The 15,637-nt window shown below is 49.9% G+C and overlaps 1 protein-coding gene across 1 annotated transcript; it reads left to right on the top strand.

The window, feature by feature from the left end:
- Positions 1–302: 302 nt before the first annotated feature.
- LIN28A (lin-28 homolog A) lies at positions 303–15,637 on the top strand. The gene is made up of 4 exons (XM_004603711.2): positions 303–333; positions 827–1,011; positions 13,216–13,400; positions 15,421–15,637. Exons 1-4 carry the CDS (start codon positions 303–305, stop codon positions 15,635–15,637), a joined length of 618 nt encoding a protein of 205 aa, XP_004603768.2.

Genomic DNA, 15,637 nt, shown 5'->3' with positions numbered 1-15,637 from the left:
AAGGTTCTGAGAAGGGACACCCCAGAGGTGTCAGAGACGGCAGCGGTGGGGGAGGGCCGGAGCTGGAGCAGGAGGGAAAGGGAGGGGAAAGCAGGAGGGGAGGGGAGGGGGCTGCCCGCGGGGGGTTGGGTCATTGTCTTTTAGAATTTGGGAGCCTTTGAAAAGCCGTGGGCCCTCCCACCGCTATTGTGCTGGGGAAGATGTAGCAGCCTCTTCTCCGAGCCACCCCTTTGCCTCCGGACTTCTCTGGGGCCAGCAGCCGCCCGACCTAGGGCCCGGGGCCGCGGGCTCAGCCGACGACCATGGGCTCTGTGTCAAACCAGCAGTTTGCAGGTTCGAGCTCGGGATTTAGCGGGATACCTCAGGCTGCAGGGGCGCCCAGGAGCCACATAAGCGGGAGGAGGGGGAGTGTTACCTCGGTTGGCCGCAGGACCCCCCCCACCAAGTCTGCGGCCTCCAGCTCCAGGGACCCTCTCTGGAGCTAGGAACCCCGGGGTCCCAGCGGCGTCCGCGCCGGGGCGGCTAACGGGGGCCGGTGGGGGCGGTGTAGAGGAGGGGCCTGCCCGAACCGTCTGTCTCGGGGCAACGTGTTGTGGGAAGAGGAGTAAAACTTTCGGGGCACCGGCAGCCTCGGCGTGAGCCCGGGGAGCCCGGGCGAGGTCTTTTCTCTCCCTGCCCAGCACAAGTCACTCCTCGCCGGCTGCTGAGCGCGGCAGCCCCGGGGTGTCCGGCCGCCGGCTGGACGCTGGGCTCTCGCGGCCGGGCGTTGGAGCGGGCCCTGTGATTCCGTACCCCCTCAATAGTTGAGCGCCCTCCCACTCTCCAGGTGGCTGCGCTAAGGCGCCCGAGGAGGCGCGGGAGGACGCGGCCCGGCCGGCGGAGGAGCCGCAGCTGCTGCACGGGGCCGGCATCTGTAAGTGGTTCAACGTGCGCATGGGGTTCGGCTTCCTGTCCATGACCGCCCGCGCCGGGGTCGCGCTCGACCCCCCGGTGGACGTCTTTGTGCATCAGGTGAGAGCGATTCCGGTAACGTGGATGCGGGGAGGGGACGGTGGCACGCGGGTTCAAGGTGGGCGAACGGACTCGCGGGTGAGGGCCCCGATCCGTGCGTGCGCATCAGGCGAGGGGCACCCCGGTTCTGAGTCGCTGCGAACTCCGACGGGATGTGAGTGATTCGGCGCCGGTTATCAGCAGCCCCCAGCCCCTTCCGGGAACCCCTCTGGCTTACCACGTGTCTGTTACCTCTTTCCCCTGGGAAGGGGGCAGGGGGCAGAGAGGTGACCCCATGTGGCAGAAACTAAGGTTGTATTGTGCTTGCCGGTGGGGGGAGGGCGGGCTGGCCGGCCAGGGAAGCACATGCCGGCTTGAGCTGGGCCCTGAGCGCCCACCGCCTTTCACCGAGTGAGAATAGCTTTTTGGCCAGAGGAGGGCAGCGGCCTGGGATCCAAAGCGGGGCGTGAGAGCGTGTAGCCACTAAGTCAGTCATGCTTCCACACCCTCGTGGCCACGCAACTCTCTCAAAGTCCTGAGCTCATGTTGGGCCTGGCAGCTCTTGGAGTGTTGGGGTAGGGGCTACAGGATCTCAGGCGCAGTTGCCCCCCCTTGCCTCTTCATGTCCTCCTTCTGCGAGGGAAGGGAAAGCCCAGAAGTTTCCCTGGCCTCAGATTCCTACACCAGCAGGCTTGGAGGGAGTCAGAGAGCAACCCCAAGTTCTCAGTTACTGCAGGGTAGCCCAGTGGGGGTGAAATTCAGTGTCGCGGGGCAGGGGGTGGAGGGAGGCTAGCCTCCAGTCCTTTTCAGCCTGGCATTTATGGCCCCAGACAGCCATTGATTGTCCTCCTAACATTCCAACCTCAAACAAGGAGCCAGAGGCTTCAGTGCTCTCTCCGCCCTGGCCTCCCCTTCCTCTCTCCATTCCGGTGGTCCCGGCACACCCGCCACCGCTAACAACCATGGAAAGGAAGTGGCCCCTGCGTCCGGGCACCTTAGGAGACTTGTAGCAGGACCTGGAAAGGAGAAATTGCTAATCCCGGCCAGAGGTTGACACCCTAACCGGGCAGGGAGGGGTTACTTGGGGGAGGTTGGCTCTGGGAGCTGTGGGGGAGGGGGAAGGAGGATGTGGGGATTAAGGGTTGGAGCCGCAGGGATGGTATTCTGGAGGGGGAGGGGTGGACCGGAGCGGCTGGGTGGACTGGTCCCGGGCTGCAGGCCACTGGGAAGTCTGTTGCACCCGGGGAAGTGGCTGAGTGGAAACCTGAGAGACATGTGGGCACTTGGGCATACTCAATTCATATATTGGAAACGTGGGAGTCACTAGGCTACTGGAACATCTGTCAGAAGGGACGTTTAGCTGCCCCCTTGCTGTGCCCAGTCCTCCCCCCACTCACCCCCTCATCTCTCACCCGACATCCAGTTCTGGCTGGTGGCTTTGCCCCCTCCCTGCCTCATTTACATATGTGAATGATAACCCACAGGAAGTAATTGTGGGAGAAAGAAGGGAATTGGCCTCTTTAGATCTATTAAATCACTTTATTACAGGAACCAGCTTTGAATGGCCCTCCTCAGCGGGGCGGCCATCTCCCCCACTCTCCCATTTATCTGATCACAAAGAGATTAAAATCTCTCCTGGTCTGGAGATGACCGGACCTTCCCCAACTTTGGGAGGTTGGGAGAGTAAGAGTCCAGCACAGCGGTCTCTTCCTAAGGCTACCAAAGGAGGGTCCTCTGGAGATGTTACCCCTCATCACTGTGGGGTCTTGGGTGATAACTAAAGCCCAGGAAGGTTTTCCTGAGCAAATGGACCTGTGCCTCAGCTTTTCAGAGGGTGAGAAGCAATAGGAAACTGTTGGATGTCAGAGAGGAAAACGGGAGTGTCAGTTCTGGGGAGAGGAGCATTTCAGATGGGCAGACTGAGTGTGAGCTAACTTCAGGGTCTTAGTATGAACATTCCACAGTTCAAAGGAGTTCACTGGGATTAAGGAAAAAAAAAATTTTCTTCCTAACATTGGTGATGGTGACTGTTGTAAATTCTCTGAGTTACTTATTTTGGACGTTGCCAGGGCTCAATTCACACCCTACTTTAGCAATAAGTTAACTAGTAGTTCCAGTCTTGCAGAAATCTGGAAAATCTCTCTGGAAATCTGTAATGTAAATCAATGCAGGGATGTCCCTAAAAATTGCCCCAGGGTGGGGGTAGTGTTCCCAAAGTGCAGAAGGGGGTAAGATATCTAACAAGAAATCTTCCTGATGGCAGCTGCTGCCGATGGTGGGGTGGTGAGAAAGCTGGCTATCCTGAGGACACCAGGGAGCCCCATTCTCTTTTCTCTCTTTTGTTTATTGAGCCACAACCAGCCATTCTGGGAGTCTGGGTGACTCTCAGAAGGCGTGGGGAGGGCATCCTATATGGTGCCAGGGATGATACCTGGATCACTTGTATTCAAGTCTTTAACTCACTTTTGCCCTCCCTCAGTACTTTCTTCCCCATTCCAACCGTGGGTCTGTTTGGTTCATTATTATCCCTACATGTTCCCTTCTCAAAACAAACTGTTCTCCAGGAGGAGTGGGAGAAAAAAACCTTTCCATTCTCAGGCCCCAAAATATCTTTATCAAAGAGCAAAACATTTAATAACGATCCTCAGCAATGGAATGAAGGGGTCTTTGAACAGGGAGGGCTCTCCACCTGTCCTTATGATTAGGAGAAATTAAGAATCATAATAGCAGATGGTGAGCCTGAAAATCAGGGTTTCTCAAACTTTGCACTTAGACATATTTTGTTGGGATAATTCTCATGCTGGGCCTTCTGCTGTTGTGACAACCGAAATTGTCTCCTGACAGTGTCCGAAACATCCCTGATTGAGCGACAGTTAATACAGAGAATGCTGGAGCAAGAACAACTGTGTAGTCTCTTGTTTTGTTTTGGGGCTACAATCAGCAGTGCTGAGGGCTTACTCTATTGGCTTTGTGGTCAGATCACTCCTGGTGGGCTTGGGGACTGACTGTATTGGGCATCATGGATTGAACCTGGGTTGGCCTTGTGCAGAGCAAACATTTTGGGCTGGAGCAATAATACAGCAGAAAAGAGTGTTTGACTTGCATGCAGCTGACCTGTGTTTGATCCTTGGGACCCCATAACATGTCCCTGAACCAAGGACCTGGCCAGGAATGATCCCCCCTGAGCACAGAGCCAGGAGTAAGCCCTGACCACATCTGGGTATGGCAAGACAAAAAAAAAAAAAAAGAAAACTAACCCACAAGCCAAGCATCTTACCCACTTTACCATCTCTCCAGCCCCAGTAGTCTCTTTCCTGAGATTCACCTAGAATTCTTACGTCTTTGTGATTAGTTGAGAAGTTAGGCTTAGGGCCTGGGATGTGCCTCCACAGTAGAACACTTGCCTAGGAGTGTGAGAACCTGTGTTTAATCCTCAGCAATGCCTCTATCCTTTTATCTTTTTAATTATTGAGTTGTTTAACTTAAGACTACACCTGGCTATGCTCAGAGTTCACTCCTGGCAGGGCTCAGGGAACCATATGTGGTGTAGGAGATCAAATGTGGGTCTGCTGCGTGCAAGGCAAGCTTCTTATCTGCTGCACTGGACTGCCCCTCCTCCTTCCCTCCCAGTAGTTTAACTTCCAAATCCCCAAGATTGTAGCATTTAAATTTTTTTTTTTCTATTTGGGCCACACCTGGTGGTACTCAGGGGACCTTATGGGATTGAACCTGGCTTAGCCGCTTACAAGGCAAAAACACCCTATCTGCTACCACTATTTCTCTGGCCCCAAGATTGCCTTACTTTAAAACTAAGGGGGAAAAACTCCATTTTTCTCCCACAGGCTCTTAGAAATCAAATGTATTTAATGTAGGCTAAAATGCTGTACTCACGGACTTAGAAAAGGTTGAACCACAGGGATTTCAATACTGAAATCCTTGAAACTGCTTTAGCCACATGTCCTGCCCCCCTTTTTCTGCTAAGGATGATTGTGGGTGGGGGAACATCATCCCAGGAAGTTTGGATCAGCTGGGAAAGAAGGGAAGAAAATAAAAGGTTTGCCTACTGTCTAGTTTCTGGACCTAACCTGGACAGTCTCTTTCCTTGCTTCATGTCATGATATACTAGTCATCACCTTCCCAAACTGTTAGGTCTTTTGAAGAGGGCATAGCTATACCTGCTGATTAATTTTCTAGTGGTACACACACTTATACACTGAGGGACTAAAGGATACACTGGGAAAAACTAAGGGCTCCATAGCAGAAGCATGCTAATAATTGTTGGAAAGGGCTGGGGAGAGTAAGTTACCTAGACTGTTTTCTGGATTGTTGCCTAGGGGTTTGGAAATGCATCAGGAAAGTCTGAATGAACACTAGTGGATTACAGTAGGGTATTGAGCCACATGACATCCTTTTTTCCTTCATGGAGTATTTATTTGTTCTAGAAGCCATTTGGCTTGATCAGGCACTAGTCATTTCATCCCATCTTTACAGGAAAGAGCAGATGGCAAAAAGAGATTGACTCTACCGGGGAATCTGGTACAGAAATGCGTGCGCGCGTGTGCGTGCGTGTGTGCATGTGTGTATGTAGTGGTGCTAGCTACTGCTGCTGCTCTTCTGCTGTGGCACCTTTCTAAGGACACATGCTTCCTAGACAGTCCTAGGCTTGCTTCTTAGACAGTCCCAGGCTTTCTCCAGTGTAGGAAGAAACTTCTACTTTAAAGCTGGCCTGGGAGTGGTTTTCAGTGACATTCCCCAGAGCAAGGTTTCTTGAATATTCCTAATCAAATTATACTCCATCCTACTGAATTCCTCTTTTTTAAAAGAAGTTGCCTTAGGCTAAATCTATTCTGCCTTCCCCTTCCTGCAGGCGTGATTAACTATCTCTGCTGAAACTGGGAGGTCCTAGGGGGTTGGAGGAGAAAACTTTATAAGAAGAGCCCATCAGAAATTGAATTCTGACTTCTCAAAGGAAAGTAAATGGCTTCTCTAAACAACTCCAAGAAAGGGTATCTGACTTCAAAATATTCAAGACCCTTTTCTGAGCTAGTGGAGCCAGATGAGAAATTAGCTCCTTAATAGGACCCACCCTGAGGTGGTGCCTCCTGAGTTTGGTCCCTGAAAATTTCACCTTTCGGAAGACAAGGGAGAAGATCCTGTACTGCTGATTTCAGAGATAAGTCTGGGTTTTAGTTGAATGGATCTGGGGTTTCATAGATCTGAATCTTGGTACTTCTCCCTCCAGCCTCCTGGCTGCCTTTGTTCAGATAGGCTGATGAGCAGCGCCATCTAGTGGGAGGTTTCAGGCAGGTGCTGGGTGTCGCGGCTGTGTCTGAGCTACCGTGTGGTTTGGTGTATCTCATTCCCCCAGCCCACCTGAAACAGATACCCAGCAAATAAACTGCTTTGGTAGGTTGTTTTCCTCACCCCTACCAAACTCTGCCTCCAGGAATTAAGCTCAGGTTGGAATCAAATCGTTAAGATGACTTTTATCTGCTTGCTTGCTTTTTCAGGGAAAAGGGGACGGCTTTAGTGTCACAGCCAGCAATGCTGGAGACCATGCCTATGCTATCTTTCTGGCACAATCGTGTGTGTGTGTGTGTGTGTGTGTGTGTGTGTGTGTGTGTGTGTATTAGGGAGTTTACACAGTGTTAACTATTGGTTCATTAGCACAGTTGTGTCTCTATGACTTTGGGCCAAGTGCTTAACCCTCCCCCCCCCCAACCTTCCGGATTCATAGAGTTGCCACATCAGCTAACAGACACCTCACAGATGTGGTGTGAGGAATAAATGTGTTATAACCTGTAAAATGTTGTAGGTGCTCATTTGTATTAGTAGTTTTGGACAGTAGAGAATGTGTTTTGTTTTTTTTCCCCTAAATGTTGGTGTACGACTGGAACAGTGGCCCCGGGTGTTGCAGGAAAGCCAGGAAATGCTGGTTATGATCCCTGAGCCCAAAGCATAGCTCCATAGCTCTCCTGGGGAGAGGGCAGGTCGCTCATTTCCGGCCTTCCCTAATACCCAGCGAGCTGGGTCTAAGGTCCTTACATCAGGGAGTGTCCACACAGCAAAAAAGCAGAAACACAGGCCTGTGTGTTCTCTTCTGGTTGATGCGCGCCCCCACCAAGTCCTCCTAGTTGTCAACAACTAAGACCTCCTTACGGTGTGTGAGAAAGTTGGGTGGGCAGTGGAGAGAAGCCCAAGTGCTTTAACTGGGCTTGGTGCCTGGTTTTTCTGCTCTCTGACCCCTCACCCTCTTAAAGGGGAAGAAAATCTTGCTAACCTGCTACTCTTGTGATTCAGTGGGACCCTACTGGCTCACCTTCCAAATTAATTTATCTAAGTAAGTCACACCAATTCAGGTTCCTGCCTAGGGGCACTAGATGGGGAGCAGGGTCTGCATCTGCTTCTGCTTCTGCTTCTGCTTCTGCTCCATGCTTCCCTCCATCCATCCCAGCAGGGTGAGGGGCCTGGCCCGAGCTGGCGGTGACTTTGGCAGGCCCTGCAAGCATAACTGAGGAAGAAAGGTGGTGACTCTATCCATTTCTCTCACCATGACCATAAACCTAACATGGAGAGGAAGGAACTGATGAATGTTTTGAATGTGTGTGAGTGGGGGCAGGGGGTGGTAGTGTCAGAAGCTGGAGCCTCTGGAACTCCAGGAATCTGACCACCAGAACCAACCAGTGTCAACTCTTTGTTTCCTGGGGCTGGGCTCTACAGGGGGAGCTCAAGCCCTGCCCCTCCCCCCCAGGCCTTTTCTTTTTTGGAGGGGACTGGGAGAGGGGCGAGGGGCGGGCCGGCTTTGTGTGTGGCTGGGGGCGGGGTGGGGTGGTAGCAGAAATTCCTGGTTCCTTTCTGCTTGCAGGCCTGTGAGGCTGGCCGAGGGCGGCTGCACGCTGATTACCTAGCTGATAAGAGAGGAATTCCAACTATGTGCAGAGGGGTGGGTGGAGGGCAGGCCGCCTCCCCCTGAGACCACCAGGGGAAATCTTGACCTGTTCTGGCCAGGAAACTGCCGGGTTTGGGTAGTTATAGGGGATTGCTTTTTTTCTTTCTTTTTGAAAAAAATTCTCTGAAGGTCAAACTGAGCTCTGGTGGAGAGAGTGGCCTGAAAGGATCCGTTAATTCTAATCCTTTGCATTTCAATTCTTGTTCTGAACCTGCCTTTCCCAGTGGAGGGGGGGGGGAAGGGGCAAGGGAGAGCCTAGCCTTAAGCAATATGCATTGGAACTTGAGGATTTTCTTGGCATTTCCACAGCTATGGAGTGATAAAAGCCAGAGTTAAATGTTCACTTCCCTGACACTCCTTCTCACCAGTCACCCTGCCCAGCTCCGGGCTGAAGGGTTGGTAATTGACGCTTGCTGAGGATTTATGTGTGGTAGCCAACGTGTTAACTACTTTTCATGCATAAAACCTCACTGCACCTCCATAAAATTAGTTTCTGCTCCATTTTCTTGATCAGCTCAGAGAGGAGGAACAGGCTCCACTCCAAGCCCTTGTCTGACAGGTCACAGATACAACCCGAGCCCAGCCAGAGATCTGGGCTCCCTGACGCCAGGCCCCTGTCTGCTTCCTTCATGCTTGCCCCTGGCCTCTCCGCAGTAAGCAGCAAGCCAAATCTGATTTGTGCACAACGGGGAAGGGTGTTTCCCCTCTTTACAGTGTTTTTGTTTGCTTTTTATGCCCTATCACTTTCCCCACATAAAGATTGGGATGTGGGGAGTATTTTCACAGCCTTGGTTGTTTGCATGGGAATAAAACCAGAAGTTAAGGGATTCCTTGACTTTAATTATTCTTTGATGGTCTGGAGAGCAAAAGTTACAAATACTAGGACATGGATTATTATTATTATTATTATTATTATTATTATTTAGTTAGTTAGTTAGTTCATTACCAGCAGTGCCTCAGGGTTTATTCCTGGCTCTGCTTTGGGATCTTCTGGTGGGTTTCAGCGGACCAGTGTAGTGCTGGGGTTTGAACCCGCTCAGCCACGTACAAGGCTAATGCCCTACCTGCTATACTGTCTTTTTCGTCCCGCATGCATGAAATTCTTTATTTCTGTGCTCACATTATATATTTATTAGAGGCTGTTGTCCCATACTATAAAAGGTCCAAAGCCTTTATTAGATAAGGTCATGTAGTCAGAAATTGGTAGAACCAATATTTCTTGAAGTGGATGTAGTTTCTATATATTGTTTTTGGACCACTTGAGGCCCACAGCTTCTGGCAGTGCTTAGGGACCTTATATGGTGCCGGGGATCCAGCCTAGATTGGCCAAGCTTTGTGGCTATACTATATTTCCTGCTGAGGATGTGGTTTATTTGGGGGGTGGGCATACCCTGTTGTGCTTAGGGCTACTTCCAGTTAAATGCAGAGTTTGGTGGTGGAGACACAAGATTTGAACCTCAGTGGTGGAGACACAAGATCTGAACCTTGGTGTTTTGCATGCAAGGCATGTGCATAGCTTTTTGAGTTAAATTCCTGGTCCCAGCAGGATGTGTCATTTCCTGGATATGTGTGGGGTGGGGGAGGGAGCACATCCACTGGGGTTCAAGGGCTATTCCTGGCTCTGCTCGGAAGTACAGGGTGCTCCCTTGGCAGTGCTTGACAAACCATAGGCAGTGCCATAATAGTAAGGCAAGGAGCTTAATTTTTGTTCTGTCTCTTCCCCACAGGGTAAGTCCTGACTCCTGAATGTATACTATGAACCAACTTCATCTAAATTGAAATGATAAGGGGTTGGGGAGCTCTTCAGGCTAAAGCTCATGTCTCACCAGAGTTTGAGCCATTCCCATAGAGCATAAAATACTAATTCTTCATGCATTAGTTCACTTCTGCCAGATCTAGAGGCAAAGCCCACTTTGTTAGGCCTCATTCTCAATCTTGAGCCCACTTTGTTAATTGATATACACTGGGTAGGATCCTGTAGGCCACTGCCACCACTGATGTGTTAATGAACTATGAGCTAATTTTATTTTGGGGGGTGGGGAGTGGACATATACTTGGAGCTTTTAGGGGACCGTGCCTTGCATATACATGTACTTGCCAAATCTCCCTCTCTAATGAGTTGTGTCTCTTTTCTCTCTCTCTCTCTCTCCTTTTTTTTTTTTTTTAAATTCTTTTATTTAGTTTTTGGGGCTATACCTGATGTTTCCCAGAAATTACTCCTACTCCTGGCTTTTGGCTTTGTGTTCTGGGATCACTCCTGACTGGGCTTGGGGTACCCTATGTGGTGTCAGACCAAACCCTGTCAGTAAATGAGGCAGGTGCCTTAGCCACTGTACTAACAATCTGATCTTGATGAGACCTTTTGAAAATGGATACATTGTGTGTGTGTGTGTGTGTGTGTGTGTGTGTGTGTTTATTTTTTTTCTTTACTGCTCTCAGATTTATTTGTACAAAATGAGGAGGACCCATGCTGGAAACAGCCCAGAGGTTGCACCAGGCCTTGCACACTCACTCTGGCAGACAGGAGCCTCTTAGGGAGCCGTGGCCAGGGCCTGGGCACCTTTGGAAGCGTGAGTTGGTGCTGGAGCTGCAGCTGTCCGGGTCTCACTGTAGGCCTTGGCTTTAGCCTTCATTACTTGGCTTTGACCTTGGTTGGATCCTTGGTTTCAACCTTGGTTTTTGGCCAGCAGAGCCTGAGACCCTTGGCAATGAGGGTGTGAGCATTTCCCCCAAGCTTGGGGTGAGCAATGTGCAAGGTCGACTGTGCTTGTGAGTGTTCTTTGTGATAACAAGACTGGCCTGCTTGGGCTTCACCAACGCCTTCGTGGCCTTGGCAGTGTTGGCCTGTATCTTTTTCAGGCCCTTCTTGCGCTTCTTGGCAAAACCCATGTTCCTTAGGAATTTGGGGTCCAACTCTTTAAGAGATTCGTATCTCTCTAACAGAGGTTTCTTAATGCCTTTTTTTTTTTTAAATTTTTGGGTCACATCCGGCAATACATAGGGGTTACTCCTGGCTCTGCACTCAGGAATTACTCCTGGCGATGCTCAGGGGACCATATGGGATGCTGGGAACCGAACCCGGGTCGGCCGCATGCAAGGCAAACACCCTACCCACTGTGCTATCACTCCAGTCCCTCTTAATGCCATTTCTATGTCTTTTTTTTTGGGGGGGGGTCACACCCGGCGATACACAGGGGTTACTTCTGGCTCTGCACTCAGGAATTACTCCTGGAGGTGCTCAGGGAATGCTGGGAATCGAACCCGGGTTGGCCCCATGCAAGGCAAACGCCCTACCCGTTGTGCTATTGCTCCAGCCCCATCTATGCCATTGTCAAGACTGGTCGTGTGTGATATGGTTCTACAGGTGCTGGAACCAGAGGAGCATGTATGTGTATTTGGGCTTTGGGCCACATCCATTGATGCTGGGGCTGGGTGCTACACAGTAGTCACTTCCTGTAGTGTTTGGGGGATAGTGCAGTTCTGGGAATTACAATCCAGGGCTTCCTATATGCAAAGTATGTGCTCCAGCCCTTTGAGCTATCTACTGACACATTTTTTTTGGGGGGGAGGCACACCCAGCAGTGCTAGTGTGTGTGACTGTGCTCAGGGATCACTCCTGGCCTTTACTCAGGACTGTATGTGGTCCCAGGATGGAACCCAGGTCAGCCATGTGTAAACATTCTACCAACTGTGCTATGCTCTGGTCCCTGTTTTTTAACCAATGAAGCATTGATCACATGTGTCCCTCCATCAATTTTTTCTGTAAATTACTTATTTAAATTCTGTCATATTTTTTTGAACCGAGCAAGGGTACGGTTTTAGCCATACCAGATAATGCTCTAGAGCTATTCCTGGCTCTGTACTCAGGCAGGAGTGACCCCTGGTGGTGCTAAGAATTCAAACTGGAGTCCATCCTATGCAAGGCAGGCACCTTAAACACCTCCCTGGGCCCCCTGTGCTATCTCTCTGTTCTGATCTTATTATCTCAACTCTTTATTTGGTGGGTGGCTGATGGGCCATACCTAGCAGTGTGCAGGACTTGTTCTGGCTCTGTGCTCAGAGATGACATGGTGTGCTGGCAAAGGAGTGCTGGGGATAGCTGCATCCAAGGCAAGGGCCTTAACCCCTGTACTACCTCTCAGACCTGGAATTATCTTAAGTAACCTTTGGAGCTGGAATGATAGTACAGGTAGGATAGGGTGTTTGACTTGTAGGCAGCCAACCCAGGTTTGATCCCTGACATCCCATATGGTCCCTTCATCACCGCCAGGTAAATTTTGAGTGCAAAATTAGAACTAACCCCTTAGCATTGCTGGGGTGTGACCTAAAGAGCAAAAAAAGGGGCAAAGAGTAACCTTTGGCACTGGAGATAGTATAGAGGGTAGGATGCTTTCTTGCACACAGCTAACTGAAGGTGTGATTCCTGGTATCCTATAGATCCCCCCCACCCCCCAGAGGGCTAAGCTCTTTGAACCACTAGGTGTGGCCCAAACCTCCTCCCCTCCAGATAAAAGAATATGACATCTGTTTATATAGTGATCTTAGCTGAAGTAATGCAAGTTTCTTGATCATGGTATTGGTATGATCTTTGAATCACTTTTTTTTTTTTTTTTTGCTTTGGGGCCATACCCAAAATACTCAGGAATCACTCCTGGTGGGGCTTGGGGGGCATATTGGGGTACTGGGTGGGATAAACTGCATGCAAGGCAAGCGCCTTACCTCCTGTACTGTCTCTCTGGTCCTGAATCTTAATTTCTGTTTTTTGTTTGTTTTGTCTTTTTGGGTCCACCTGATAATAATGCTCAGGGGTTACTCCTGGCTCTGCATTCAGGAATTATTCCTGGCAGTGCTCAGGGGACCATATGGGATGGCGGGGATCAAACCCAGGTTGGTCGTGTGTAAGGCTTACCTGCTGTAGTATCGCTCTGGTCCCCTGAATCCTAATTTCCTTTTTGTTTTGTTTGTTTTGTTCTTTGTTTTGCTTTTTTTGGGTCACATCAGGGATGCACAGGGATTACTCCTGCTCATACACTCAGGAATTACTACTCCTGGCTATGCTCGGGATGCTGGGACTCGAATCTGGATTGGCCGTGTGCAAGGCAAATGCCCTACCCACTGTGCTATTGGTCCAGCACAGTCTGAATTGTAATTTCTTTACTTAGAAAAAGGGAATGTTGCTGCACTCTTCTTGCTGCCTGGTTGGCAATGCGCTGTTTTTGTTGTTTGGGATATAATGATGAAGATTGATGTTGAAATCTACCATGTTTTCCCTCCAGAGTAAACTGCACATGGAGGGTTTCCGAAGCCTGAAGGAGGGGGAGGCAGTGGAATTCACCTTTAAGAAGTCCGCCAAGGGCCTGGAATCTATTAGAGTTACTGGTCCTGGTGGGGTGTTCTGTATTGGAAGTGAGAGGCGGCCCAAAGGGAAGAACATGCAGAAGCGGAGATCTAAGGGAGACAGGTAAGGATGGGACGGCAGTTACTGGGAGCTAATAGGGGAGCAATTCTTTCATGCCTCCCATTTATGCCATTCTCATGGCTGCCAGCCTTAGAATGAAGGCTGTGGTCCCAACGACACCTGATGGATGGCTTCCTGCCTGCATGGGAGACAGTGGGGCAGGCAGAGTGATGGGCCATGCGATGCCATAGCAGTTTCTTTTTTTTCTTTTTGCTTTTTGGGGTCACACCCAGCGATGCTCAGGGGTCACTCCTGGCTCTGCACTCAGGAATTACCCCTGGCCATGCCAGGAGACCATATGGGATGCTGGGAATCGAACCCGGGTCAGCCGCGTGCAAGGCAAACGCCATACCCGCTGTGCTATCACTCCAGCCCCAACCATAGCAATTTCTTTAACTTTGCTCCTGAGCTCTAGCACAGTTACGTAGTAGGGCTAGAGAAACCAACCTCATGCTTATTTTTAGCTCTATGTGAAAATATAAGTGGTGGGAACAAGGTGGTCCTTGTGTTGTACTTGGAGGTCTCCAAATGTTGGCTTCTTTCCGCTTGACTGCTGGATTCAGTAATAGAGTCTGAGTCCTTTCATTTCTCTTTTGTTTGGGGCTTTTTGTTTAGTTTTAATGGGCCACATCCTGCCATCTCAGGACTTAACTCCTGGTGTGGTTGGTAGACCTTATGGGATGCCTGGAACAGAACCTGGGGTTAGCGACATGCAAGGCAGGTGCCCTACCTGTTGTACTATTTTCCAACCCTCAGGTACAGTTTTTAAGGGCTATGGTAAAGTCTTATTCATCCCCAATATTGAAGTTCCAAATTGGGGTTGTGGCCCTCTATTTTTTTTTTTAATTATTCACTGTTACTGTCACTGTCATCCTGTTGCTCATTGATTTGCTCGAGCAGGCATCAGTAATGTCTCCATGTGAGACTTTTTGTTATTGTTCTTGGCATATCGGATACGCCGTGTGTAGCTTGCCAGGCTCTGCCTTGCCGGTGGGATATTTCGGAAGCTTGCTGGGCTCTCCGAGAGGGGCAGAGGAACGGAACCCAGGTCGGCCATGTACAAGGCAAACACCCTACCCACTGTGCTATCGTATAATTTATTTATTTGTTTGTTTGTTTATATTTGCTTTTTCAGTTATACCCAGAGATGATCAGGGGTTACTCCTGGCTCTGTACTCAGGAATCAGGCCTGGCAGTGCTCAGGGGACTATACCGGATGCTGGGGACCAAACCTGGGTCGGCCATGTGCAAGGCAAATACCCTACCCATTGTACTATTGCTCTGGCCCCTATGACTTATATTTTTATTTTGCTGTTGGGGGATAATCCCCAGCTGTGCTTAGGGTATACTTGGAGGTACCCAGGGGACCATTCTGTGCTAGGGTTGAACTTGAAGCCTCCACAAGCAACTCATGTGTCCCTGCCCTGATCTTGTTGGGTTTTTGTTGTTGTTGTTGTTGTTGTTGTTTTAATGTAGGAATACTGCTATTTTGCTATTTGTTCAGCCACTGATTTTGCTGATTTTTTTTTTTTTTTTTTTTGAGAGAGAGAGAGCAGAGGAGAAGGTGGACCTTATCCACAGTGCACAGAGTGGCTCTGTTTGGGGGTCACTCTTTCACTCTTGGGGATTGAGCCAAGGTTAACCCCTGTAATAATCTCTCTGGCCTCAGTATTTTTGGTATTTTCAAGATCATCTAGCCAGTTTTTTTCAACCAGAGGTCACAAGGGAGAGTTGAATAAATTGGAATTTGTAGATGTAGATGTCCTTGCATGTGTGTGTGAGACTAGAGGGTGAACTAGTAGGATGGGGGTCACAGAAGGGAATATAGTCAGAAGGGGCCTTGGTCAAAAAGATACTGATCTAAGACAATAGATTTAGAGGAGAGACTTTTTTTTTCTTAATCAGGGAAATGGGTCTCCAGGAAGGAAAGTGGTTCTGGAAACTGACCTAGGGCACAACACAGGTGTCCTGGCAGGGCACAAGGCTCCTGATGGCTTCTCCGCATCATCTTTTTTTGCTGTAGGTGCTACAACTGCGGCGGTCTAGACCATCATGCCAAAGAGTGCAAGCTGCCACCCCAGCCCAAGAAGTGCCACTTCTGCCAGAGCATCAACCATATGGTAGCCTCCTGTCCACTGAAGGCCCAGCAAGCCCCCAGCTCCCAGGGGAAGCCTGCCTACTTCCGGGAGGAAGAAGAGGAGATCCATTCCCCTGCCCTGCTGCCTGAGGCCCAAAATTGA

This window comes from Sorex araneus, chromosome 5 (assembly GCF_027595985.1).
Source record: "Sorex araneus isolate mSorAra2 chromosome 5, mSorAra2.pri, whole genome shotgun sequence".
NCBI classification, from domain to species: Eukaryota; Metazoa; Chordata; class Mammalia; order Eulipotyphla; family Soricidae; genus Sorex; species Sorex araneus.
This window is presented reverse-complemented; position numbering and strand designations above follow the sequence as displayed.

Coding starts and splice junctions, on each gene's coding strand:
- LIN28A (XM_004603711.2), top strand. CDS start 303: ATGGGCTCTGTGTCAAACCAGCAGTTTGCAG. Junction 334..826: donor GTCAAACCAGCAGTTTGCAG/GTTCGAGCTCGG, acceptor CCCACTCTCCAG/GTGGCTGCGCTAAGGCGCCC. Junction 13,401..15,420: donor CGGAGATCTAAGGGAGACAG/GTAAGGATGGGA, acceptor TTTTTGCTGTAG/GTGCTACAACTGCGGCGGTC.